Source organism: Miscanthus floridulus, chromosome 11 (assembly GCF_019320115.1).
Source record: "Miscanthus floridulus cultivar M001 chromosome 11, ASM1932011v1, whole genome shotgun sequence".
Taxonomy (NCBI): Eukaryota; Viridiplantae; Streptophyta; class Magnoliopsida; order Poales; family Poaceae; genus Miscanthus; species Miscanthus floridulus.
The window spans coordinates 85,009,652-85,036,580 of NC_089590.1; the positions used below are offsets into that span (position 1 = coordinate 85,009,652).

The 26,929-nt window shown below is 45.6% G+C and overlaps 2 protein-coding genes across 2 annotated transcripts; one reads left to right on the forward strand and one right to left on the reverse strand.

Annotated features, from left to right (window-relative positions):
- Window positions 1-1,098: 1,098 nt before the first annotated feature.
- On the reverse strand, window positions 1,099-6,128 carry LOC136491437 (cold-responsive protein kinase 1-like). The gene is made up of 7 exons (XM_066487719.1): window positions 5,562-6,128; window positions 2,859-2,974; window positions 2,659-2,765; window positions 2,354-2,564; window positions 2,027-2,264; window positions 1,794-1,944; window positions 1,099-1,645 (listed from the first exon to the last, which is right to left on the reverse strand). Exons 2-7 carry the CDS (start codon window positions 2,914-2,916, stop codon window positions 1,298-1,300), a joined length of 1,113 nt encoding a protein of 370 aa, XP_066343816.1. The 5' UTR covers window positions 2,917-2,974; window positions 5,562-6,128; the 3' UTR covers window positions 1,099-1,297.
- LOC136492336 (leucine-rich repeat receptor-like kinase protein THICK TASSEL DWARF1) lies at window positions 4,089-26,339 on the forward strand. The gene is made up of 3 exons (XM_066488392.1): window positions 4,089-5,141; window positions 5,300-5,532; window positions 26,099-26,339. Exons 1-3 carry the CDS (start codon window positions 4,089-4,091, stop codon window positions 26,337-26,339), a joined length of 1,527 nt encoding a protein of 508 aa, XP_066344489.1.
- Window positions 26,340-26,929: the final 590 nt, after the last annotated feature.

The window sequence follows — 26,929 nt, forward strand, 5'->3', positions numbered from 1 at the left end:
CATTCGCCCCGTTCGGCTTACCGCATATTCGGCTTGTTTTTTCAGCCGGAATAGTGTTTTTCTTTCACAATAATTCAGCAAGAACAGTGTTTTTTAGTCAGTTTCAGTCAAGATTCAGCAAGCCGATCGGGGTTGTTGGACGCCATTGTCCGGAGACAAATCTTAGGCCTCGATTTTCAATGCACCATACTTCCGTACTGATATTCAGAAATCTTGCATTCAGCTCAAACAACAGTCACAAGTCAGAACTTTGTTGTGTGTAATAGTTTCAGATTATTATGTCCTGCATATTAGCCATACTTTCATATTATTCTATACTAGTATTCTGTTCGCACCTAAATTTTAATTGCAAAAGTTTGACCAGTGTTCTCTAGTAGGGGAAAAAAAGGGTTCAGTTTGTCAGCTTTCGTTTACTTCGCTGATGGTTTTGCTCCTTCTGCAAGAACATCCTCCTGACTTATTTGGCAGCAGGGTACACTTTCTTAGCGACAGACGTTGAACTGGAACTCTGCTAAAAAACACAAGCTGATGTGAACGTGAATATGTGATCTCTGAATAATGCAATGCATGGGGGTCAATCGCTTTTAAAAGAGTTGAAGGGGTATCGATTCCGACAGGGCAATTTTTGACATGTTCTCGCCGGGCAATTTTTGCAGCGATACAGGCGGTACTCGATGACGACGGCGACGCGTTTGTTGTCCGAAATCTCGTGCATTGGTGTGCAAGGATTTCAGGTTTGATCGGTTCTTCGCTCTTCCTCAACTGCCTGTCGCGTGTCAGCATCTCTGCGAAAACTCGGAGCCACTTGACCGTCGCTGTGCTGCTGAGATGTGCGACACTTGAACATCTTCTTTTCTGCCGACATCGGCACGACGTGCTGTCAACGTCAGGTACACCTTTAGTACTAGAAATTTGGGTGTTCTTTTCTATCTGGCTTCCGGGCGAGATTAGAGATGTCAAAAACTTATTATCACGTAACAGTGCAAAGATAAGCAGCTCTCCTTCGTATACCCTGGGACAGAAATCCAAGAGATACAAGGTGAACTGATCCAAATAATCACTGAAGTTGCAGCAGTCCAAGTTGGTCGAGAATGAGAATCGTGCAAATCTTATCTCGATCATCTTCATTTTGAAATATTTACAGCATCAAAGATGCAATAAGAGACCTATGAGATCTTTCCTCATAACGAAACAAACAACAAACTCTTCAAAAAAATTCATGTAACCCGGGCCCACCTACCACATTCACACACTATACAAACTGAAAACAAAAAATCTGCTTCTTACGCCCACAATTTCACATGGATGACTGCGTGGGCATCTCCGACGACGAGAAAGGTTCTGTGGTGGTGAATGATTTCGTCGTGGGAGAGCGTGTCTCGCCTTGTCTTTGCTCCTTGTTGCTGATCTTGAGATCTGCAAAATCAGTGATCATGGCAGGCCTAGTGATCTTGTCTATGTTGATTCTCTTCTCCCCTGAGAGCATCCGAACGACATTGGTCATGTTAGGACGACGCGCCATTGCATCTTGTGTGCATAGCAGGCCAATCTTCAAGAACCGGCATGCCTCCTCAACATCCAGGTCATCGCCGATGTCGATATCTACAATCTCTTCTAAACGTCCTTCCCCATAGAGTACCCATGTCTGCAAGAGAAGCAGCAATAGTTGTTATGGTCAGTAATTTATTCTTATTTTTTTGTCCCGGGCACACTGATTCGTGTGAATTTAGACAAAATTGTCCAGGTTTGTTTTTTGCAGGTTATTTATCGGATATGTGACAACAGGGGCTTACCCTCTCAAGGAGGAATTGATCTTCACTAGGTAATCTTGTGTTGGTGTTGCATCTCCCACTAACAATTTCTAAAAGAAGAACACCATAACTATAGATATCGGACTTCTTTGTCACTTGACCTCGGATTGCGTATTCAGGAGCCAAGTATCCTCTGAACATAAATGGGATAAAAAGTCAGTGCTACCGTCAGTTATATGAAAGAAGCCTCACAAAAGGAATTAGCGTATGCTTACAGTGTGCCTGCTACTCGGGTGCTCACATGCGTCGCGTCGGGCGGTAGGAGCCTTGCCAACCCAAAATCGGAAATTTTCGCGGTGAGGTCCTTGTCAAGAAGAATGTTGCTTGCCTTTATGTCCCTATGGATAATGGGAGGACGGATTTCCTCATGGAGAAATGCAAGTCCACGGGCAACGCCAACTGCAATTTTGACACGAGCCCGCCAATTGAACCGAATGTTACTGTATCTGGATCCTGCGATGGCATAGCCGAAACATCTGTAAGTATGAAAACTATGAAGATATAGACAATGTGTTGAGGCATTAGGCAGAACAATGTGTCACCTAGCAATGTCTGTGCAAGGCTGTTGTTCTCAAGGTAATTGTAAACAAGGATTCTGTGAGAGCCTTCAGCGCAGCAACCGATAAGAGTGACGAGATTTTCATGCTTGATATCAGATATTGCTGTAAGTTCATTCAAAAACTCGCGGATGCCTTGCCTTGAAGTAGCAGATAGAACTTTCACTGCTACTAGTGTCCCATCTTTAAGCATTCCCTGTTTGACCAAGGTTAAAATGTGAGCCAAGGATTTTTCATACTGTATGCACAAGACACTGATGAAGTGCTGAAAAAAAGTCGTGCATATTTACCCTGAAGACAGAACCGAAACCACCCTCGCCAATCTTGTTTGCGTCACAGAAATCTTGTGTAGCCTTTCTCAAGTCGTTGTAAGAAAATATTTTGACACTGTGTAGATCTGGAATAAGAAAGAAAGCACGTGTAAGAATCGGAAATTGTTTGAAGGTACAAAGTTAAAGAAGCAATGCTAATATGAGCACAAGTAGCTAACCTTCATCGCCTTCAACGGTTTGTTTAGCTTTCTTTCCAAACATAAAGCAGCAAGCCATCTTTACCAACACAATTGCTGATGCGACCACAGAGAAGCTAGAGACTTGGAAGCAGTTTCTGAAAAACAAAGATATGTCAACCAGACTATCAGACAAGGGTTCAATTCAATAGATCCACTGGAATAGTAAATGAATCTTAAAAGAAAGAAAAATACAGTTACAGCTAACATTGGCAAGTAGCCACTGGATTCACATGGCAAATTCTGGCGTAAACAACAATTTGCGTGTTCAAAACTGACCAATTGGACCACTTGAGAGAAAAGGCGCTGGCAATATAATGCCGTGACATATTGAAGTACGTTATTTAGTTACCACATTTTAACTGATCAGGTCACTACAGTAAAGTCTACGTGTACTACCACAAGATAGGAAGATCACATAAAAGTGTGAGACCACCAAGCTAAGATATCTCCGGTTTCAGCTGCAAGGAAGCTTTAGCCAAGTCAAGGACAAAGTCAGCCTTGAATTCGCCCACCAACTTAAGAAATCAAGCAAGGACTGCCACATGTACTCGCGGCTCCGAAAGGAACCAGCACCTAAACGCGACAGGCGGGCCAATCATGTCCGTTGGAGTGTGGAAAATGGCTAACCATAGTAGATGGCGATGACTACTCCTCCTAGTTGCTTGTGATAACCACCCGACGCCGACAGAATGGATGCAAATTGCATCCCGATTCATGGTGAGCTTTTCTGAGCCAGGAAAAAAGAAGAAGAGAGGATGACTGAATCTTTGAGGACCCCAAAGAACTGAGGAGCAGATGACTTCCCCGTTGTACAGTACAGATACATGCACAATTGCTAGTGGTTTCTACGTCCCAGATCAAATCGTACCTGAAGCTAGAGGAACTTAACATATTTACGCCATTTACGCACATGAAGCAACGCCCAATCCTTAGACAAGACATGGCAAAGGCAATTTGCTTTCTATGCCCCCCAAATCCAAATCAGAAGTGTAATCGAAGTCGAAAGAGGGCGAAAATTCACTCTGGAATCAGCCAACCCCAGGCCGAAGAACTCACGAACGTGCTGAAGCAAACTAAAGGTAATTGCTATCTAGACTTGGAAGAAGAAAATGGTGATTCTGCCATTACGAAAACTGGGCTTCGCAATTTTGCCATCCCGCAAATGGGATTCGCCCGTTTGCCATTCTCAAACGATACACACCCGCAAATATGCCCTGTGGAGGATTTGTTGCCAAATTAATTTTTTTTTTACCATGGCAAATATTCCTCGAGGTGCTGCAGGTGTGGGGCAACAACCTCACCGGTAGCCTCCCGCCCGCGCTCGGCAGGAACGGACGACTCAAGACGCTGGACGTCACCGGGAACCACCTCACGGGAACCATACCGCCGGACCACTGCGCCGGACGGAACCTGCAGCTGCTCGTGCTCATGGACAACGCCTTCTTCGGCAGCATTCCGGACTCGCTCGGCGACTGCAAGACGCTCACGCGCGTCCGCCTCGGCAAGAACTTGCTGACCGGCCCTGTCCCGCCCGGGCTCTTCGACCTTCCCCAAGCGAACATGCTCGAGCTAACCGACAACATGCTCACCGGCGAGCTGCCTGACGTGATCGCCGGCGACAAGATCGGCATGCTCATGCTGGGGAACAATGGGATTGGCGGTCGCATCCCCGCCGCCATCGGCAACCTCCCCGCGCTGCAGACGCTGTCCCTGGAGTCGAACAACTTCTTGGGGCCCCTACCGCCGGAGATCGGCAGGCTGCGGAACCTCACCAGGCTCAACGCCAGCGGCAACGCGCTCGCGGGCGGCATCCCGAGGGAGCTCATGGGCTGCGGCTCCCTGGGCGCCATCGACCTCAGCCGGAACGGCCTCACCGGCGAGATACCGGACACCGTGACGTCGCTCAAGATCCTGTGCACGCTCAACGTCTCGAGGAACAGGCTGTCGGGCGAGCTGCCGCCGGCGATGTCCAACATGACGAGCCTCACGACGCTGGACGTGTCCTACAACCAGCTGTGGGGCCCCGTGCCGATGCAGGGCCAGTTCCTGGTGTTCAACGAGAGTTCGTTCGTCGGCAACCCGGGCCTCTGCGGCGCGCCCTTCACCGGCGGCGCTTGCTCGCCATCAGCAGGCGGCGCGCGTTCGCCGTTCACGCTGCGGCGGCGGGACTCGAAAAAGTTGCTGGTGTGGCTTTTCGTCCTCCTCATCCTCCTCGTCCTGGCCATCCTGGGCGCGCGGAAGGCACAGGGCATATTTGCCGTGGTAAAAAAAAATTAATTTGGCAACAAATCCTCTACAGGCATATTTGCGGGTGTGTATCGTTTGAGAATGGTAAACGGACGAATCCCATTTGCGGAATGGCAAAATTGTGAAGCCCAGTTTTCGTAATGGCAGAATCACCATTTTCTCGTCCATGGAAGAGGGGTTTTCATGGTCCTGTACGTGGACACGATTCAGAAGCAGTGAATGAAGAATTAAACGACACAAGTGCAAATTGGAACATGAAATTCGTCGAGAAGCCCCCGAGGAATTCTCGGTTTTTACGCAATCACGCGCCCCAGCCACAGCCAAAACCACCCGAGAAGAAACCCCAGCTGCCCAACAGCACCAGCAATCCAAGGACAAAATCTACCCACATCAAGTACGAGTACATGTACGTACATCACAGAGCGCAAGAATCACCTGTGGAGACGGAGCGCAGCTCCCCGACCGGTACGGCGCAACCAGTTCAGCGAGACGCCCGCAAGTGGATAGCGAGAGGGAGGAAGGGAGAGGAGGGACGCTCTGCTCGACTGCGGCGGTGGCGGTGGCGGTGGTGGGCGTTGTTAAAAGAGGGGAAGCGAAACGTGCGGGGTAGGCGGAGCAGACGAGGAAGAAGGAGAAGGTGGAGAGAAGGAGCCGGAGGGGATTGCGAGCCTTTGACTTTTCCTCGCCCCCAGCCGCAAGCTCTGCTCCTCCTCACCCCCCGTGTGAAGCGAGCAGCTACTCCGCCGCACAAGTCTCCTTCCCTCCCCTCGTCCTCGCCTCGATTTGTTTTTCGGGAAGTGCCTCGGCGGTTGCGGCGGCCTAAATAAATGGCGGGTGGGGCGAGGCGACGGAGCGAGTCGGCTTAGAAAAAATGGCGGGGTTCGGTTGGGGGAGCCGTGGCGGCGACGGCCGGCCTGGTTTTTTTTTTTTTCACCCGCGTGCGGCGTGCACGCCATGCTGCGGTCCGCGCCGCAGCAACGCGGGAGGAAACCACGACCCGGCACGGCCACTGGTCAACGCAAATGAAGCATGCATCGTCTCGTCACCCGGCTCCGGCCATCCACGTCCGCCCCGGCCATGGGGCCCGCCGTCTACGTCCGCGCGGGCTAGGATCCGTTCCGTGCCATGCGAGGACGACGGCGAGCTGGGTACTTACTGTTTGCTGATGGGACGGCACTTGACTTGACCACCTGCGGTACAATAATGCGTGCATCAGCACAAACGGCGTGTCGGGGCGTTTGACGCCGGCGAAGAACGGCCGAGGGATTTGTGGATTTGGGGTGTCTCAGGGCATTATTGGTAGTTTTTATCTCTATTAATTAGACTGTCAACTAAGTAAAATGTTGGCATGACAGTCATGATTCATGACGAAAGAGAAGGAAGTACGATGAAGCCGTATTTTCTAACAGAAGCGAAGTCGACTCGTGAAACGAGGCACGAAGAAACGGCGACTTCGCCGTTGGCAAGAAACTGGTGGTTTCTACCGGGAGGGGCCGCGATGGGACTACGCGCTCGCTGTCCCGCAGTCCGCGCCGTCGCCGTGCATCCTCCCAGGCCGCGCTCGCCGTCCCGCAGGCCGCGCCGCCAGTGGCCGCGCGCCCGCGCCGTCACCGTGCTCGCCTGCTGGCCATGCTGGCCGCGGTCGCCGCTCGCCGGCCACGCTCGATGCCTGCCGAGTTTGGGCTCACTGCGAGCAGCCGAGCATGCGGCCCTCCATGGCGAGAGAGAAAGCAAAAAAAAAAAAAAAAAAAAAAAAAAAAAAAAAACTCACGCGGTGCTTAGGATGAAGCATGTCGTGGCACAGGCTCCTCCACGGTGAGCATGTGCTCATGCGATGCCCAGGACCAAGACGATGGAGTTGGGATAGAGAAAGAAAAAAAAAGTCACATTTATTAGCCTAAGAAACTTGCATTGTGTGAGGTAATTTCTATAGATGCTTTGTTGCTTACGTGCTGCTATGAAACGGTGCGTAGTTTTAACCATTGGGACCGCCCTTACCTGGCTTATTCTTTGAAAAAAAAATGGCCAACGCCTGCCTATTCGTGCTCACACTCTGATGATAATCCTCTGGTTGAAAAATAGGAAGTCGTCCGCCACATCTATTCCACACCGATCGACAGCAGTTGTTTTACCACGGAAATTGGAACCGCGTGGCATCACGTGATGTACTTATCACCGCTTGCACACTGCGACAGTAACAGTAACCGTGGATTTACTGTACCACGCATGCTGTGCTCGTAACTAAAGCAGGGGTGTTATTCGTGAGCACAACTTAGTAGTACGGACTATACTAAATTTTAATCTATTCTCCCGTGACCAGCTGTGTAGTGATCGACCGTGGATGAGATTTTGTTTAAACCAAGTGGCCGATGGAGCCACTGCATTATTATTAACCTATATGTGAGTAGTTTAGTACACCCTGCATGCCGTTATATGGCTTCATCATGCATGGATCCGAGCTCTCGTTGATTACTTCGGTGGGGCACCGCTGCCTAATCATAGTTAGGCTAACTGCCAGTCATCAAAAACAACTATGCATGTATAGTTTCTATACTGTGTTGGAGCAGGAGGCCCTGTCTCAGTAACTGTAATACTATACACGTACCACAAAATGGAAGTCCATTAACTACTTCACAAACAACATGGAGTAAACATGGGCATATAGGATCCTATATAAAAATTAAGCAGGCTGGATCTGGTCAATAGAAGTATCCAGTCTAGGGCTCTAGGTTTAATCTCCTGCTAAAACTTGTCCATCAACCTGATAGCTACTGGCTAGCAATTAGCATTAGGTTAGATTTTTCTTCTTCAATAAAAAAGGATCCATGGTCCCCAACACATATTATATATAAAGCAGCTAGGCAACTGAAGAGTATATACATGCATGATGCATCAATGCATGTGGCTTTCTTCTGCACGTACTAAATAAACGACGGTCACAGCAAATAAAAAGAAGCTAGCCAGGCAACGGAAGCGAGTATGCATGCATGCATGTGCTTTCTTCAGCCGTATTTTAGAAAAATAACCAACGGTCTAGGCAACGGAAACGAGTAAGCATGCATGTGCTTTCTTGCGCCCATAAAGAATTCGTTCAAAAATCTCCGGCTTGTTGGTCGTCCAATATGGCGACACGACAACCGCATCGTCGTCACCGGCCCATCGCCACACGCGTGGACCCCTTTGCGCGACAACGAGGCTGGCTGCCCAGGCTACGTGGCGGAGGAAGGTGACGTGGCAAAGTGGACCGTCAAGCGCGCGAGGTCAAGGGCCCAGGGGCCAGGGCCAGTCTGGGGCGTGATCGAGGAGGACGTGCTGAGAAGGACGGCGGCGCGGCGTACGGAAAAGTCCACGATCGCCGATCGATCGACCGATCCCGGCGAGAGCACGAGCGCGTGCGTTCCCATCGTGCAAGCGGGCGCCGGCCGGGTGGTGCGGTACGCCATGGATGTACGGCAGGTGGGCAGGCGTGTCGAGCGCCCGTGCGTACGTGCGTGCGGTGGACTCGGGTAGTCTCGCGTGAGGGCGTCGCGGTAAAAGCAACCGCGGCTGCGCAGCACGCCGCGACAGCTTTGGACCGGCGAACGATTCGAGCCGCCGTGCACCAGGTGCAACCGCCGGACCCGATGGACAACAAGCTAGGCAGACATCTGCGTTTGCCTGCGTATATTAGTATATTCTCGTCGTATATCTATTCCCAGATATCCGAGCCAAAAGATTAAAGAGCATTATGTCGCCTCATCCGATGGTTAAAGACGTAATTACGGCCTCGTCCGACTCTGAGGGCGCCTCGTCCGGTCCCACAGGGAGGGTCCCGCCTCGTCTGACCCCGTGGGTCGGATTCCGTCTCGCCCGGCTCTTAGGGAGAGATTTCCGCCTCGCCCGATCCTTCGGGATCGGATCCGCTACCGGACCAAAGCAGTGGTACCAGAGTAGGACTCGAACCGCTTCAACCACTACAGCATGGAAGCGCACGCCCGGGAGCACGTCTCGGGCGTGTCCTGATGTGACTGGCGGTCGCATCGGACCATGCTAGAAAACTCACGTCGCCCATCGCGTCAACAGACCCGCACTATGCTACCAACTCCCTACCTAACCACTGTCCAACGTCAGTCAATCGGCGTTCGTTGACTAGCACTGTACCGCTACTCCCCCGCATGACTTCTATCAGAGGACCCTCTGACCATTCCGTCCGCTCGAATGGGATGGAAGACAAGAATGGCGCATGACGCCCGCACGTAAGCTGCAGCGGTCAACAAGACCTCGGTACGACGTTGCTGCCACCACGATCTACAGAGTCAGCGGGACCCACGCGAAGAGAAGAACAACGCACCTCCGGGAGCCTTATTTCTCTTTTCTTTTTTTCCTCTTCCCTTTGGCTGTAACCCCTGCTTTCCCTTAGCCTATAAAAGGAAAAGCAGGACATCCCAATAAAGAGAGGACGATTCATCGAACAAACACACCGCATCACACCCGAGACTTGGGAGCTATCTCCCTCTCTCACCAGTTTGTAACCCCCTTCTGCAAACTCTGTGGTAGTAACACGAGCAGCTCGAAACTGGGCGTAGGGACATTCGGCCCGAGCCAATATAATCCTTTTATTGTCTTAGCACACCATCCGGGTTAGACATGCAATATACAAATTTACTAGCCGGTGCTTACTTGAAACACCGACAGTTGGCGCGCCAGGTAGGGGCCTTTTGTGTGTTTCGACATCAACACCAGGCCTCGGATGGCTAGTCACGACATCAGCTGGGTCCCGGGCGCCCACGTGCCTTCGGGGACCTGGACTTCATCGTCACGGCGGAGGGAGAGCTGGCGCGAGCGCCCGTCGTCGCCCAACCCCTCCACTCTGCTGACCTCGACGCGATCGCCGAGGCGCTCGAGGAGCTACGGCAGCATGCGCCGGAGGCCCGCGTCCTCGGGAGCGGCTAGCTCCTCGACTTTGACTACGGAAGGTTGGAGCGTTAGTTCAGCGTCTTCCTGGGACCCCAACCGTCTTGGGATGACCTACGCCACCTCGCCTTCTCATTCACCAACGTCATGACCTAGCTTACCAAAGAGAGAGCTGCTCTCCCCGGAATATCTCATCCGAAGCACCCCGATAGTGCTCCCGTCCGGTCTCCGCAATGCCGCAGAGATCGTTGGCCACCTTTGTGGCGCAACGCATGGTTCCGTCCCCCACGAGCAATGAGTTCGTGGGGGTGATCAAACACGTCGTGGAATCCTTCCATGACCTCCTCGCAGAGGAGCTAGAGTCGCTCTCTGGCTCTGACTCCAGCAGGGGGAGCCATCACCCCTCTCGTGAATGTTTTATGACGGGTACCCCCGAGGGGCATGTCGAGAGCATCCGCGAGGAGGAGGCTACCCCAACCAACAACCTCAATGATGAGGTCGAGGGGGATGTAGGAGCAGCTGAAAGCCCAACACCTGGAGCTTGAGGAAGCGCGACTCTAGCTCGAGGAGGAATGCATGGAGCTCGATCACGAGATCGAGCGCCATGGAGACAGAGGATGCGCACGCGTCATGGCCCGTGACATGAACCGAAGGATCATCGAGGACGATCAAGCGCTCCCGCCCTTCGCCCAGGCAAGCCAAAACATCACTGTTGTGACAGCCTTGCTCAGGGGGCTTTCGGAGCCCGTGACACCCAAGGATCAATGGGCCCACCATGAGGTTCTAACGCTGCTCGTGCGTGCGGCTACGTAGGAGGCTGAGAGCTCGCTATCTCGGCAATGGAAGCTCGACGCCAGCCAATGCTCACCCTCCGTGCGGCCCGACAGGGATGTATCAGTCCACCAAGTGCCGCACGGCGGCAGGTCGCACATCATGGTTCTGGTGCAGGAGCACCTCGGCCACAACTGTGACGCGCGCGACACCCTCGATGCCCGCCGGTGTACCCACAACAATGCGGGGCAGGGGGCCAGTCACGATTACCACCCTCGATGGGGCGGGCAATATGATTGTGAGGAGGACCGGAGTCATAGCCCCGAGCCGATGGGGCCCTAGGCTTTCGGTCGGCATATCCTCAAGACGACACTCCCATCCTGATACCGCCCGCCGACTAACATCCTGAAATACTCTAGGGAAACAAACCCCGCCTTGTGGCTCGAGGACTACCGGCTCGCATGCTGGGCTAGCGGTGCGGTCGATGACAACTTCGTCATCCGCAATCTCCCCCTGTTCCTGGCCGATTCGGCACGAACATGGCTGGAGCACCTTCCGCCCAACTGCATTCAGGGTTGGGCGGACCTGAAACAAATCTTTATAGGGAACTTCCAGGGCACTTACGCACGCCCTAGGAACCCCTGGGACTTGAAGAACTACCGATAGAAATCGGGTGAGACTCTCCGTGAGTACATCTGACGCTTCTCCCGGCAGTGCAACGAGCTTGCCAATGTCGTCGATGCCGATGTCATCTGAGCCTTCCTATCAGAGACCACCTGTGAGTCCCTGGTCCACAAGTTGGGACGTAAGGGCCTACGGACTACCAAGGAACTCCTCGACATTATGACTAGCCACGCTTCGGGCGAGGAGGCAGTTGGAGCAATTTTCGATCGCTCCAGAGTGTAGGGTCGAGATGGCGGACTAGAGGGGGGGGGTGAATAGTCCTTTCTAAAAATAATCACGTCGGCTAACCAAAACAAGTGCGGAATTAAAACTATCGGTCTAGCCAAGACCATACCCCTCTATTTATGTTCTCTAGCACCTTCCAAAGATACTAATTAAGCAACAAAGGTGTCGGGCTAGCTAGAGCTCACCTAACCAATTCTAGAAGTAAGGTCACACAAACCTATGCTGCTAGTACTTCAAGCAACAAGGGAGCTCCTACACAAGCTAGTAAGCAAAAGCACAAAGCCACCTAAGCTTACTAGCAATGCTCAATAACAAGGCAACCAATGCTAAATTAGAGAGCGCAATTACTTAGCTATACAAACTAAGTAATGTGACTAACAAGGTTACACAAACCAAATTAGCCACGTAAGGGAGCTACTTCTATGCTACACAAGCAAGAAGGTAACTAGTAAGCTACACAAGCTAACTAATTACAAGAGCAACTACACAAGCACAATATATGCAAAAGTAAAAACAAGCTTGTGTAACGAGGATGCAAACCAACGGGAAGAACAAGGTTGACACAGTGAATTTTCTCCCGAGGTTCACGTGTTTGCCAACACGCTAGTCCCTATTGTGTCGACCGCTCACTTGGTGGTTCGGTGGCTAATTGGCATCACCCACCAAGCCCGCACGTCGGGCACTGCAAGAACCTACCCCAAAAGTGAGGGTAGCTCAATGACACGCTCAACTAGAGTTGCTCTTTGCGGCTCCCACGGGGCGAGCACAATGCCCCTCACAAAGCTCTTCTCCGGAGCACCGCACAAGCTTCTTGCAGGCTTCAACGGAGACCACCACCAAGCCGTCTAGGAGGTGGCAACCTCCAAGAGTAACAAGCACCACCGGCTTACAACTCGGTCACCTAGTGCCACTCGATGCAATCGCACTAGAATCGCTCTCTCACATAATCGAATGATCACTATCAAGTATATGTGAGATGGAGGGCTCCCAAGCACTACTACACAAGCCACCAAGGCTCTAGTGTGATCAGCTTGTGACCCAAGGCTGACCATGGCTTCTATTTATAACCCCACGAACAAATAGAGCCGTTACCCCTTCACTAGTCAAAAAGTTAGGACGATCGGACGCTCTGGTCCTACTGACCGGACGCAGCACCGGACGCACCGATCGTGAATACCGGACATGTCCGGTCACCATACCAGACGCGTCCGGTAGCTACCAGACCGCAATGTTTCCCACCGTTGCCTCCAATGGCTCTCTGATATGTCCGACCGGACGCACTGTTCAAAATGACCGGACACAGAGCCGCTGCATTCGGTCGAGTCCAGTAAGCCTCCAGGGCCGATCGAACACGTCAGTTAAAAACTGACCGGACACTGAGCCTCAGCGTCCGGTCGAGTACAGTAAGCACCCACGGACAACCGGACGCATCCGGTCACACCAGACCGGACACTGCCAGTGTTCGATCAACTGTCTCACCGAACACCGATTTTGCTGATACACACTGGACGCGTCCGGTGTGGCGACCGGACGCATCCGGTCGCTGAGTTCATCGCCAAATACTGGACGTGTCCGGTCACCATACCGGACGCGTCCGGTCACTCTATAACTAGCGCGACTAACTCGTTTTCAACTCTATCTTCTTCACCCTTGCTCAAATGTGCCAACCACCAAGTGTATCACCTTGTGCACATGTGTTAGCATATTTTCACAAACATTTTCAAGGGTGTTAGCCACTCAACTTGCCATGCCACTCGATCCTAGCGATGATGCAAAGTTAGATCACTCGAGTGGCACTAGATGATCGATATGCAAACAAGTTTGCCCTCTTGATAGTATGGCCATCTATCCTAAACTCGGTCATACACTTCTCTACACACCTATGACCGGTGAAATGAAATGCCCTAGGTTATACCTTTGCCTTGCGCATTCCATTCCATCTCCTCCAATGTCGATGCAACACATGCACCAACACGATCAACAATGATATGATCCACTTCAAATCATCGCATGATCATATTGGTTCATCGATCTTGATGTCACTTGCTTTTCACCATTGCCTTCATCCATCGGCGCCTAGTCTTGCTCAAGCTTCACCGCCACGCAGTCCATCGCTCCAAAGCCTCCAACTTGCCCTTCACGCTTGCAACCGGTCTATCAAGCCAAGTCTTGTCTTGATCTTCTCCACCTTGATCACATGACTCAATATCATGTCTCATGTGCAATGAGCTCCTTCATCATCACATGTGTGAGCTTCGCAACATCTCCAAGCCATTTTCACCTTCACGGCATATGTTGCTCACACACATGTACCTGTGGACTAATCACCTATATATCTCACATAAAAACAATTAGTCCACCTAGGGTTGTTACTCAATTACCAAAACCACACAAGGACCTTTCAATCTCTCCCTTTTTGGTAATTGATGACAACTCTACAAAGATATGGAAATTAAGCTCTTTTGGATTCATGTTGCTTGCCCAAGCAATTTTACCATGTGAAAAATGATTTTGGATAAGTACCACAAACCCAAAATGGTAGTATTAGCTCCCCCCTACATATGTTCTAGAGTGTTTGATTGGAAGCTCGCACTTATGCATAGATTAGAATTATGGGAGAGTAATTACTACCAAATGATGCTAAGGTATATAGAGTAAACCTTTGAAGTGTGATACAAATTAGAGTTGCACCTTTAAGTTCATCCTTAGCACCATGGTTAGCTAGATGTCACTTGGAAATAAAAACACTAGATACCTTGTAAGATCAACATTAAAAGCAAGGTACTAGAATTACTTGAAAAGCATACCAAGTGTCTAGCTATCATCCTATGCATGCTAGTTATCAAATCATCATTCAAGTTCTACAACTAGCATATACCACACAAGCAAGCATATTGAATTTGAAAGTTTATGCAATGCAAGCAAGCACATGAATATGCACATTTCAAATGCAATCAATCTAAGTTCATGAGCTTGCTCCCCCTACTTGTGTGCTTCTCTTGTCCAAGAATTTTGATCCATCTCTTTTCTTCAATGTTACTCCCTCTTTGTCCATGTCCATGTCCAACCTCTACTTCTTTGAGCTTTTATATCTTATCTCTCCCCCTTGTACAATCTCAATCTCAAAGCTTTCATATCTTTGTATAATCTCTCCCCCTTTGTCATCAATTTCTATAAAAGGTGAGCTTCTTATTGATGCAAAGGTATACGTTTGGGGTAGATGGTTGAGGCTTGAATGTTGCATTTTTTATGGACATTACTTGATTGTTGGAATGACACCATTTGTAAATACCACTTGTAGCTTGTACCACTTGTATCTTGTGTAGGGCTTCTTGAGATACCACACATAAGATTTTTGATCTTGTGATCAATTTGTGGGACACCTCCCCCTATGTGATAGCATGGGTCATTCATTTGATACACTTGAGCTCTTGTAGGTGAAGGATGCATTCTTCATTTGATGATCACTTAAAGTTGAGGATCACTTGTGGAACCATCATCTTGCATGATTCATACCATGTGTAGATAAGATATCACTTGAAAGAATCTTCTAGTATGGAACCACTTGTTGGATTTATCAATAAGAATCATTTCTTGAACATTTTCTATCTTCGTGAGTACCACTTATAGGATATCACTTGTGAGTTGATCTAATCATCATTTGTAGATTCTTGATGAAATACTTGAGTCTAGATACCACTTGAAACAAACAAACTAGATATCTATTTGCATTGTTGTCTTGTGCTTGTACTCTTATCACTATCATGAGCTTCTATGGTTGACTTGAACTAAATTGATTTGCCTAAGCTTTCAAGTCCGGTTTGAACCAATAACAAGCTTCTTCACACCTCTTGCAAGGGTTATCTTACCAATATTGTACTTGTCACTTGTTAGCAATCCAAATTAGATCAAGTACTTGAGATCATTAGCTCATGAACAAATTCATATACTAACCACTAGATCAAGTAATCATTCAAACAATAGTGGTAGGCTATGAATTTAAGCATTTCATTTGTTATGCATGATCCTATGAAGTATGTACTATATGCACTCATCGCATACTAGTAAGGGATGAAATGATCATACATATTACAATGATACCTTTGCTATGTTGGAGTAGAGGATAGTCACATAGATTCCAATTCATTACTCCAATAGCAATGTGAAGTCCAATTATAAGCTTAGTGAAGACCAATAGATACCATTTTGAATTTCATTCTTCACCCATATGAAACAAATATCACTTATGATCAAGTGCATTTTCTTGTTGTGGTTGGCTTGCTTTATCTTTTGATCTTTGCTTGCATGAGAGCATTAATTTAAGAATACCACTTGAAATATCATAACTAGCTCTCTTTTGGGTGTTGCTTGCTTTTCTTAATCAATCCTTTTGATTTCTTCAACTAAGCATCTCAAATGTCCCTCGGATCACCACTTCTATGTTAGCCTTCCAAGTACCACACTTGGTTTACCTACTCATAGGCGGCAAGCCCCTATACTAGGAAGAAGTGACCTCTCTCCAAGAACCATTCTTGATACTCACTTGAAATAACTTGATTGATTGATCCAAGTGATGGACTTAACTTGGTGAGTAACCTTGATTCCTTCTTTAAGTCCTTTTCTTTCTTCTTGTTTAAGTCCTTTTCTTTCTACCAAATGATTTCCAATAGTCACTAGAACTTAAACTTAAACTTCATCTTGAGTTTGATCTTGATCTTTCAATTTTAGTACCGAATGTGTGCAAAGTACACTCCACAATCAAATAGCCTTGTACTCTTTGCTTGTCATGCTTCTAGATCATCTCAAAATCAAACTTAGGTACCTCAATTACTTATAAACATGTTTCCAACTTGAGGACCTTTCAATCAAAGTGACTCTAGATCAATCCAACATTTGTTACTTTTCTGGAAGATTCTGTACCCTTCAAAGAAATAAGCATATCTCCCAAAGTACAAATCCAAATACTACTAAATTTTGTGGAGGTGTGCAATACTAAGTTATCTAGCAGCTGTAAAAATTTGAGCTTCATATGACTTCTAGATTGCTACTAGATTTCAATTCTTTCACCACTACTACATGCTGAAAACAGCTGCACTATAGCTGACAAGATCTACTCCAAAACCAAAGCATTTCTTATCCAATTCTCATGAAAATTGTACAGCATCTTATACCATAAGTCTAGAGCATGTACACCAATTTTTATGCCAATCCAATAAGTTTTGATTACTCAAACATTGCTAAGATTACAACTAGCTCAGATTCTCAATTATAGGACGGATTTCAACAATTGAGCTATACTTCATCAAATATGAATCAAACTTGAAACTAACTTGTTTGAATACTTCCATAAGACATATATCCATTCAAACCACTTACTAAAAGTCATCTCATGAATTTATCCAACACAAATGAATCCAAACTTGACTACTAATCAATTATCCATTCAATCATCTCATAGCAAGCAACATTGCATATTTATCCAATTCAATCAACTCACATGCACCCAAATGAAATGATCAACAAGAGATATACCTTGGTTAGCTCATGATCATCCAACTAGCAAGCTTCAACTCAATTATTTGCAAGTCATCAAATATATCTAATGAATCACCAACAATTTAAATATGACACTTGTATGTTGATAGCACTTGGACTTCACTTAATTTTTACTTGGCATTGAGTTTGGATGTGCACTAGGCTTCATATCTTGACTCAACATATGATGATCAATATGAAATCAATTGAATCAAATCTCCAACACTGATGGTACCTATAAACAATCATCTACTTTTTGATGGTACTCAAACAACTTTGGGTCATCTCAAGTTAGGAGCAACATACTTAGGCATAGCCTTATTATGAATAGCAGGATGTTTTGTAATTGCAACCAATGAGGTACCATTGCCATCCTTCCTAAGCATAGAATCATCATCAATTAAAATAGGATTAGGAGTGTTACCTAAGGGACATGAATATGCCATGTGTCCCCTTTCCCGGCATGAGTAGCACTTTCTCTTTGCTTGAGCCTTTTCTTCCTTGCTTATGTTGTGCTTCTCATTGCCTTGCTTCTCCTTGTTTGCTTGAGCCTTCTTCTCAAGCTTGTTTGGACAACCCGAAGCTAGGTGGCCCAATATGTCACAACTATAGCATCTCATGTGAGCAATCTTCTCAATTTTCTCTTCTTTGTTCTTGCTCATTTGCTTTGCATCTTGATTCATCCTTGGATACGATGCTCTTTCTCTTGCTTTTCCACCCTTCTAGTTTTCTTCTTCTTTATCATCAAATCACCATCTTTATGGTTGATCTTGATTTGCTCTTGGGGTGTCTTCTCTTGCTCAACTTGTGGCTTTGGTTGAGGCTCTTCTAGTTGCTTCACCAATTGCTTGGTTGGGCACATTGAGGTAAGGTGACCCCAAGTGCGGCACTTGAAGCACTTCACATGCTTGAGCCTCTCTTCTTCTTTTATCTTTTTGAGCTTCTCAATGTTAGGGCAACCATTTGCAATGTGTCCCGCTTCATGACACCGGTAGCACATGGTATGAGAGAGCTTTCTTTGTTGTAACTTCTTCATCTTTCTTTCTCTCTTTTTTCGCCCTTTGTCATCTTCTTCTTAAAGCCAAGGCCACACTTGTCACCATAGTTTCTTTGAGTCTTCAACATGTGCTCAAAGGTGACTTTTGAGTTGTAGCACCTCTCTAACTTGTTGCTCAATTTCTTCACTTCATTTTTGGGCTCATTGTTCTCCTTCAAAAAGTTAGTCTCATAAGACATAGAAGTAGGACAAGCATCTATTTGTGAAGAACATGGTATTTCTAATAAATCATCACAAGAGGTGGATACATGCTTCTTGCCTACATCACAAGGGTTAGCAACAATATGTGATTGATCAATTGACCCATGTGATGAGCTCTCACTAGTTTTAGTTTTTCCATTAGAAATCTCCATAGTGAGAAAAGCATGGTCTTGTACCAAGTTATCATAAACAACACTAAGTTCCTCATGAGCCAATTTTAGCTCCTCATGTGAACAAGTAGTAACATAAAGTAGATGCTTTTGTTGTTCACATGTGTTCTTTAGAAAAGAGTTTTCATTTTTCAATTTCTCAGTTTTAGCCATCTCTTTTTTCTAAAACTTTGATCATGCAACCATATCTATCTAGAAGCTCCTCATATGAATCAAGATCAATCACATTTGCATTAGATACCTTAGTGTCACCTTGTGACATGAAGCAATGTGATGTAGTTGGAGAGCTTGAAGAAACATCACTCTCATACCCCGAGCATGATCCATCATTGTCACCATCAAGTGTGCATGGAGTAGAATCATCATTGGCATCACTTGTGGCATCATCATCAATCTTGTCAAGTGATCTTGTGATATGATCATTATCATCATCATTTGACCATGAGGTGGAGCAATATTTCTCAATCACCACATTGTGATCATGCTCGACACACTCATGCGCCTCCTTCTTGGGCTCATCATCATCATCGGAGACCGTCCTATACTTCTCATTGAGATAACTCCAAATCTTATGGGCGGTCTTCATGTCAATGATCTCTCTAAAGATGTTATCATGCAAGGATCTACACATGATGTTAGTAGCTTGGATGTCGAGATCTAGGCATTTCTCTTGTGCTTGAGTTAGATTATCTTCATCCAACACCTGAGAAAAGCCTACATCTACCATCCACCACATTTGAGGGCAAATAAACTTAAAATTGCGTATCATCCAATTTTTCCATCGTGTAAAGTGTGTGCCATAAAAAATGTGTGGACAATCAACATCTAGCCCATAAGCCACCATCCTCTCGGGTCGGTGAAGACCACAAATGAGAGACCGGGCTCTGATACCAATTGTAGGGTCGAGATGGCGGACTAGAGGGAGGGTGAATAGTCCTTTCTAAAAATAATCACATCGGCTAATCGAAACAAGTGCGAAATTAAAACTATCAGTCTAGCCAAGACTACACCCCTCTATTTATGTTCTCTAGCACCTTCCAAAGATACTAATTAAGCAACAAAGGTGCCGGGCTAGCTAAAGCTCACCTAACCAATTCTAGAAGCAAGGTCACACAAACTTATGCCGCTAGTACTTCAAGGAACAATGGAGCTCCTACACAAGCTAGTAAGTAAAAGCATAAAGCCACCTAAGCTTACTAGCAATGCTCAATAACAAGGCAACCAATGCCAAATTAGAGAGCACAATTACTTAGCTACACAAACTAAGTAATGTGACTAACAAGGTTACATAAACCAAATTAGCCACGCAAGGGAGCTACTTCTAGGCTACACAAGCAAGAAGGTAACTAGTAAGCTACACAAGCTACCTAATTACAAGAGCAACTACACAAGCACAATATATGCAAAAGTAAATACAAGCTTGTGTAACGAGGATGCAAACCAATGGGAAGAACAAGGTTGACATGGTGATTTTTCTCCCGAGGTTCACGTGTTTGCTAACACGCTAGTCCTCATTGTGTCAACCACTCACTTAGTGGTTCGGTGGCTAATTGGTATCACCCGCCAAGCCCGCACATCGGGCACTACAAGAACCTACCTCGAAAGTGAGGGTAGCTCAATGACACACTCGACTAGAGTTGCTCTTCGTGGCTCCCATGGGGCGAGCACCAATAAGAGAGGCAAGCTAAAGCGGGAGAGAGGTACATAGTTTGTCTCCAACTTTTGGAAACAATTGCATGCTTCGTTGGGTATCGAACTTCTGTATAGTACAGCTTATCATCCACAGACTGATGGTCAGACTGAAAGAGTAAATCAAGTACTTGAAGATTTGTTAAGGTGTTGTGTCCTTAAATATTCTAATAAGTGAGATGAATGTTTGCCTTTGACTGAGTTCTCATACAACAATAGTTATCAAGAGAGCATTAAGATGGCCTCGTTTGAAGCGCTCTATGGTTGTAGATGCAGAACATCACTAAATTGGTCTGAACCCGAGGAAAGATGGTTCTTTGGAGTTGACCTTGTGAAAGAAACAGAAGAGAAGGTTAGGTAGATACAAAGTACTTTGAAGATAGCTCAGTCCCTGACAAAAGAGTTATGCGGATAAACGACGTAGACCATTGATGTTTAACAAGGGAGATTTTGTATATCTGAAGGTATCACTAATGAAGGGAGTTACCCGTTTTGGTATTAAAGGCAAGTTGGCACCTCGTTATATTGGACCATTTCAAATTTTGGAGAGGTATGGAAAGGTGGCATATCGCTTAAAGTTACCAGAACATCTCTCAACTGTGCATGATGTGTTCCATGTTTCACAATTAAAGAAGTGTCTTCGAGTGCCTAAGTAGAATGTTGAGGTTGAAGGAGTTGAACTTGAACCTGATTTGACCTATTCCGAATATCCTATCCGGGTTCTAGATCAGAAAGACTGCGTCACACAAAGGAGAACAATCAAATTCTATAAGATACAATGGAATCAACATTCCGAAGAAGAAGCTACTTGGGAATCTAAAGATTACTTGCTAGAAAAGTTTTTGGAGTTTCTTGCGTCAATATAGAATAGTGTTAGTGGTGCTCTGTTGTTACAAATCGTGTTTTGTAAAGAGACCTTAGCTATTTTATGGATAGGTTTTGAATGTGTTTGCTCGACACATTTCCTTTTTCATTACTTACCCTCGGACTTTAAATCTCGGGATGAGATTTCTTTTAGGGGGAAAGATTGTAACACTTCTGGTGTTTAAACCCTAAAACATGCCATGTCATCATATGCATTGCACATCATTCATGTGTGAGTGAAAAACTTTGATATGCATCCACTAAAACAAGTTTGTTTTTATGATGATATGTGTTGACTTGTATGGTTTGAATCAAGTTCAAAATCTTTGTATTGAATTGGAATTTCCGAAAACCCTAATTTTCTATATTTAAATTCTACCCTGAAAACCTAATTCAAAATCTAAGCACATTTTAGGGTTAAGCCTAAGAGCAAAAGTGTAGAGCTTGTCAAGTTGTACAAAGTTTGTTTTTGGAGTTTTCAAAGTTGTTATATAAATTTTGAAGTAATTTGAAAAGGCGATATGTTCTAAAAGTGACCCTTTTGATTTTAAACTTGCATTTCAAAATGTAGACATAATTTGGGTATGGTTATTAAAGCAAAGTTGTAGAACTTTGAATTTGAAACAACTTTTATTTTTGGAGATTTTTGATTTACCATACAAATTTGGGAGTAATTTGTGATTTAACTCAAGTGGCAATTCGGTAATTACCTGGAACAGTAACCACGGACGACACCTCACCGTCGGTGACCTTCCGACGGCTTCCAGTCGTGCCCGTGGCCATCTTCGGTGTCGCGCTGGCATGAGAAGGCTGTTGCATGGCTTCTCCTTGCTTTCTGGCCGCTCTATAAAGCTCGCGCCGTCGCTGTTCTTCTCTTTTCTTCTCCCTTGTTTTTCCCGCCGCCGTCACCGTTGCTCCGTCGAGCTTACGCTGTCGTCGTAGCGCCAACCAGTCGTAGCAAAGCCCGTCATAGCTCTGCTTGCTCCTTACGCACCTCGCCAACCAGCTCTTGAAGCTTGACTCCACCGGGAAACTACAGTGCGCGCCTTTCTTCCTCACGGCCGGCAGCACCACCGTCGTGTGCGCGTCGCCGTGGCCAGCAATCCACGGTGCGTCTTGGCTCTTGCTCAGCGTAGTTCCTGCTTCACCATGTTGCCGTGGTGCTTTGTGCCCTATTGATTGAGCCTTTTGTCCACCGCAGCCACCGAAACACCACCGCAGATGAAGCCTGCGTCGCCGTGGCTACTATGACCGTCGACCCGCTTCACCGCTGCTCCTCCGGTCCTGATTTTTACTCGAGCGTGTTTGGGGTGAGCTCCTGATTCTTCCCAAGTGCTTTGTTTAACTGCTACCGGCCTTGTTTCGCTGGCGTAGCACAGCCGCGCCTGTCGTGGCCGCCATGGCCGGCGTCGAGCTCGAACCCCGCTGCAATTGATCTAGCTAGTACCTTCAATCGATGCGTTGTGATGTGGGTAGTGTGTTGGTACCTTCGCCGTGGCCGGAGACCTCACCGGCGGTCAAACGCATGGTCATCACTGCTGTGGTGGCAGGACAATGCTGACAGGTGGGATCCCGCTGTCGGTGTCGGTTTGATTTGAAAATGGATTTTCTATTTTGCAGAAATGGATGAATAGTGTAAGTTTTTGTTATTTTGTGTAGAATTAAATAGAGCTGCAAAAATTATGAAAATTTTTGTGTGACCTCTCTGAGATGTAAACTATTTGGGAAAAATATTAAATGTTGATTTTCAGTACATTTTCAATGTAATAAAAATTGCTCTAATTAATTAATAAATGGGTTTCCATGATTTTTCTAGGCTTTATTATTTATCCAAAAATTATGAAAATTGTTTTGACACTTAGTTATCATATGATGAGTCTTCACAAAAATTTTGACCTCATTTGGAAGAAGTTAATTTATTTCATAATTTGGAATTAAATAATTAATTCATAAGAGCAAATAGTAAACCTTAATGACTTAGGTTTTGTTTGAGTTTTGGATTGAGTGATGACCTTGGGTCATTAGTATAAAATAATTCTTGATACTTAAAGTAATTGTTTGAATTTATGAAAATGTTTAGTTAGTTGTTGGTTTGCAATTGTACCACGAAGGAAAGTTGTATTCCAATTATTAATTTTTACATCCATCGTCGAGCATCATGTTTTATATCTCGCATCATATTAAACATGGCATTGTTACTACATGTTGTAAACGAAAGCGAGAACGTGGTAGTCAATCAAGTTGTTGAGGAAGTTAATCCGTCTGTTGAGGTCAGATTTGATACCTGTGGAACAGCTACGGAACCTGATTATTCTGACAACCAAGGCATGCCCTGGATGCATTTAAACCTATCTTGTGTTTTACAAATTTATATCTCTTTTACTTTTCAATACTACATTAAGTGATTAGGAGTTGAGTGGAAACCTAATTGGTGCATTACCAACCTTGTTTTTCAATATCAACCTTGTTACCCGTTTCAATTCGAGAATGCTTATTTATGCTTAGCCATGCTTAGAACGGTATGAGTCGGGTGATCACCAGTCACCTGCGAGATATAAATGGTTTCTTGGATATGACTGGTTATTTATGTGATCATGAGATATGAGCATGTGGAGTAATAAATCTAGACTAGGCGGACTCGGTGTATGGGAGCCACAAGACATGGAGGTCTTGTGAGTGGGTTCTTTCCGCCTGAGTCGATTAAGACACGTCCGTTGTTTAATTGCATGAGGTGAGACTTTGTAGTACCAATCACATACTCCGGTAAGCCTTAACTTGGCTATTCTATTATGAGAATGGCTACTCATGCACTGGGAGTAGAGAGATGGTGAGAGTAGCGTGTACCCACGTGGCAATGGGCTGGAATGGTAGAGTACTATATTCTCGGGTGGTATGGACCCATTCTTGTTTTAGAGGATCTGAGGGTGGGTTGGTATATATAGGTCGGGGACCTACATTTGTCGTGTGGTTGGGAATCCCCAGCTAGGTTATAATTGGTTTGAATCGTCGTTGCTCCTCGATTATGGAGACTCAACTCACTGTTCATCATCGTAGTTAATAAATGAAACTTGAGGAAGTTTTGAGAAAGAGTTTGATATGAAGTTCATGATCTCATTATAGATCATGGTAGATTCATATATGGTCTTTATGAAGAATTAAATGTTGAAAGAAAGAATCTTTTTAAAGAGCCTTTACGCAAAAGAACCTTGTTTATTGCTAAAGCCATACCTTGAATCCCCGAGCCTGCATTCCTGAGTCTTATCAGTTTTTATTTCGGTTAAGTCTTGTTGAGTACTTTTGTACTCAGGGTTCCTTAACCCTTGTTGCAGGCGAGCCTCATGAGTAGGTCTGTCTTGGGCCGTGCTGCATGACTGTTGTTCAAGTCGATGATGATAAGTAAATGTGTGACCCTCAGGCAGGGTATTTCCTTTGTATGTTATATTTTATGTTACTTATGCCACTCTACTACTATGGTTTGTAATAATCATCGTACTTAGTTTATAAGGTTTGAAACAACTGTTTTATAAATTAAGTTATTGTACGACTTCCGCTATTTTACTCTGATGTATATTAATGAATAAACTATTGTAATACTGCAATGACTCTGTAATGGGATCCTGCTCAGAAAATCGTGGATGATTCGGAGTTCCCTGGGGACACCTGACAGTCTTCTTAAGTTACTGGGAACATATGCATAGTCATCAGAGGTCATTGGATAGTAACAGGTGCATGTGGGCCCTATAATTTATGAGGTTCTGCCACATAGTGGTATCAGAGCCCTCATTACAAAGATTTTTTTAGTATTGTTTTACAAAACTTCAAAATGATTTGGGACAAATAAATTAAACATGTTAATTTGGTCTAAATTGCTTTCAACTTATCTTAATTCATTCTCGCCATTCCTTATTTGATTAAAAAGGTTTTATATGGTGGAGTAGTAATCTTATTATGCCCTATATAACAAGCACTATTGTTTATGTACTATAGGAGCTTTGATGTTTAAGTTTCGTACGGACGATTCATGTATCATAATTAATCCACTTGTTACTTACTTTCCCTCTTAGCCTGGGTTGAGTAGTGTAATCCATCCTTGCTGCTCTTAGACTTTTATCTGATCGTCTTACTGTTTTGAATCTTGCTTTCTACAATATGGCTCGTACCAAGAAAACACCCTGTAAGTCCATTGGACCCAAAGGAGTTCCTCGTCACCAGCTTGCCCCTAGGAGTGATGGTGCTAGCAGTAGTAGCTTTAGACCTGATCCCCAGGCTAAGATACAGAGGCTTTCAGTAGAGTTAGCATAGACTACTAGAGATAGGGCCTTGGATGCCATCTAGGTGGGCAAGTTAAAGGATCAATTGAGGTGTTGCACCATCACTCATAAGAACTACGAGCGTATGTTAGTTCGTATGGTGGAAGGAAGAAATGAAGCTTGGCATAGAGAAGATGTAGCTAGAGCCCGAGCTCATGAGTTAGAGTTCTATGTAGAAGACTTAGAAGAATATTATACCAATCTACATGAAGAAGTCCATAGGCTAAATAATCTCCTAAATCCAATCATGAGCCTCAAGCTGATGCAATGGACCCAGGTGTCATCATAGTAGATGATGATGAAGCAGAAGAAGAAGATCCAGAAGAATTAGTGATGGTTGATGAAAGTGATAATGAAGGCGGAGATGTTTCCGGAATGGATACCGATCATGAGGTTTGAGGTGATCGAGGAGTAGAGTAGAGTTGTATTATAGTGAGTTCTAGTTTAGTTGGGTAGTCTAGCTTAAGTTTGAATTTGTGTTTAAATAAGTGAAACCAGTGTAATGTGTTTGTAGTCAGCTATTTTAATAGTTCAATAAATGTTTGTGAATAAAGTTTGGTTTATCATGAACAGATGTGTCAGTACTTGGGGTTTGAATGTTCCTAGTTCTTCGCAAGACGAGGATGGTATTCCTAATCTACCACCAGTTCCACCAAATTTGGTTGATGCTATTGCAGCACTAGTCAATGTGACTGTAGATAATGCTCGATTGCTTCGGGAGTTAGCTCAAAGCAATCAGAATATGATGCAAGGGAACCATGGTCGTAATCATCATAGGCAAGAAGCTACATATGTTGACTTCATGGATACATGACCACCAGTATTTACCAAGGCCGATGAGCCACTTGAAGCTGATGATTGGCTTCGTACCATAGAGCAGAAGTTTGATCTCATTCCATGAACTGAGTTTCAAAAGCCTATTTTTGCTACCCAACAGCTTAGAGGTGCACCAAGTGCTTGGTGGGTGAACCTTGTGGCTATGCAACCCATAGGTGTTCAGTTAACTTGGCCTGAGTTCCGCACTGCTTTCCGTGCTCATTATATTCCGGAGGGAGTTATGGCCATGAAGCTTGATGAGTTTCTTGCTTTAAAGCAAGATGATCAAACAGTCATGTAGTATGTGGGCAAGTTAAATCACCTTTCACAGTATGTACATGAGCATGTTAACACCGATGCCAAGAAAAAGAAGTGGTTCATGTGTGGCCTTAATACCAAACTTCAGACCATGATGACTACATGTACCAATGTCACATATCATGAGGCGGTGAACATTGCTATTGCTTCAGAGGAGAAATATCGATAGCATAAGGAAATAAAAAAGAAAAAGAGTGTGCCATCTGGGTCTTTCAGTGGCAGTCAAAAGAGACAGAAGATAATCTATCATCCAGTGAATCACTATCGTCC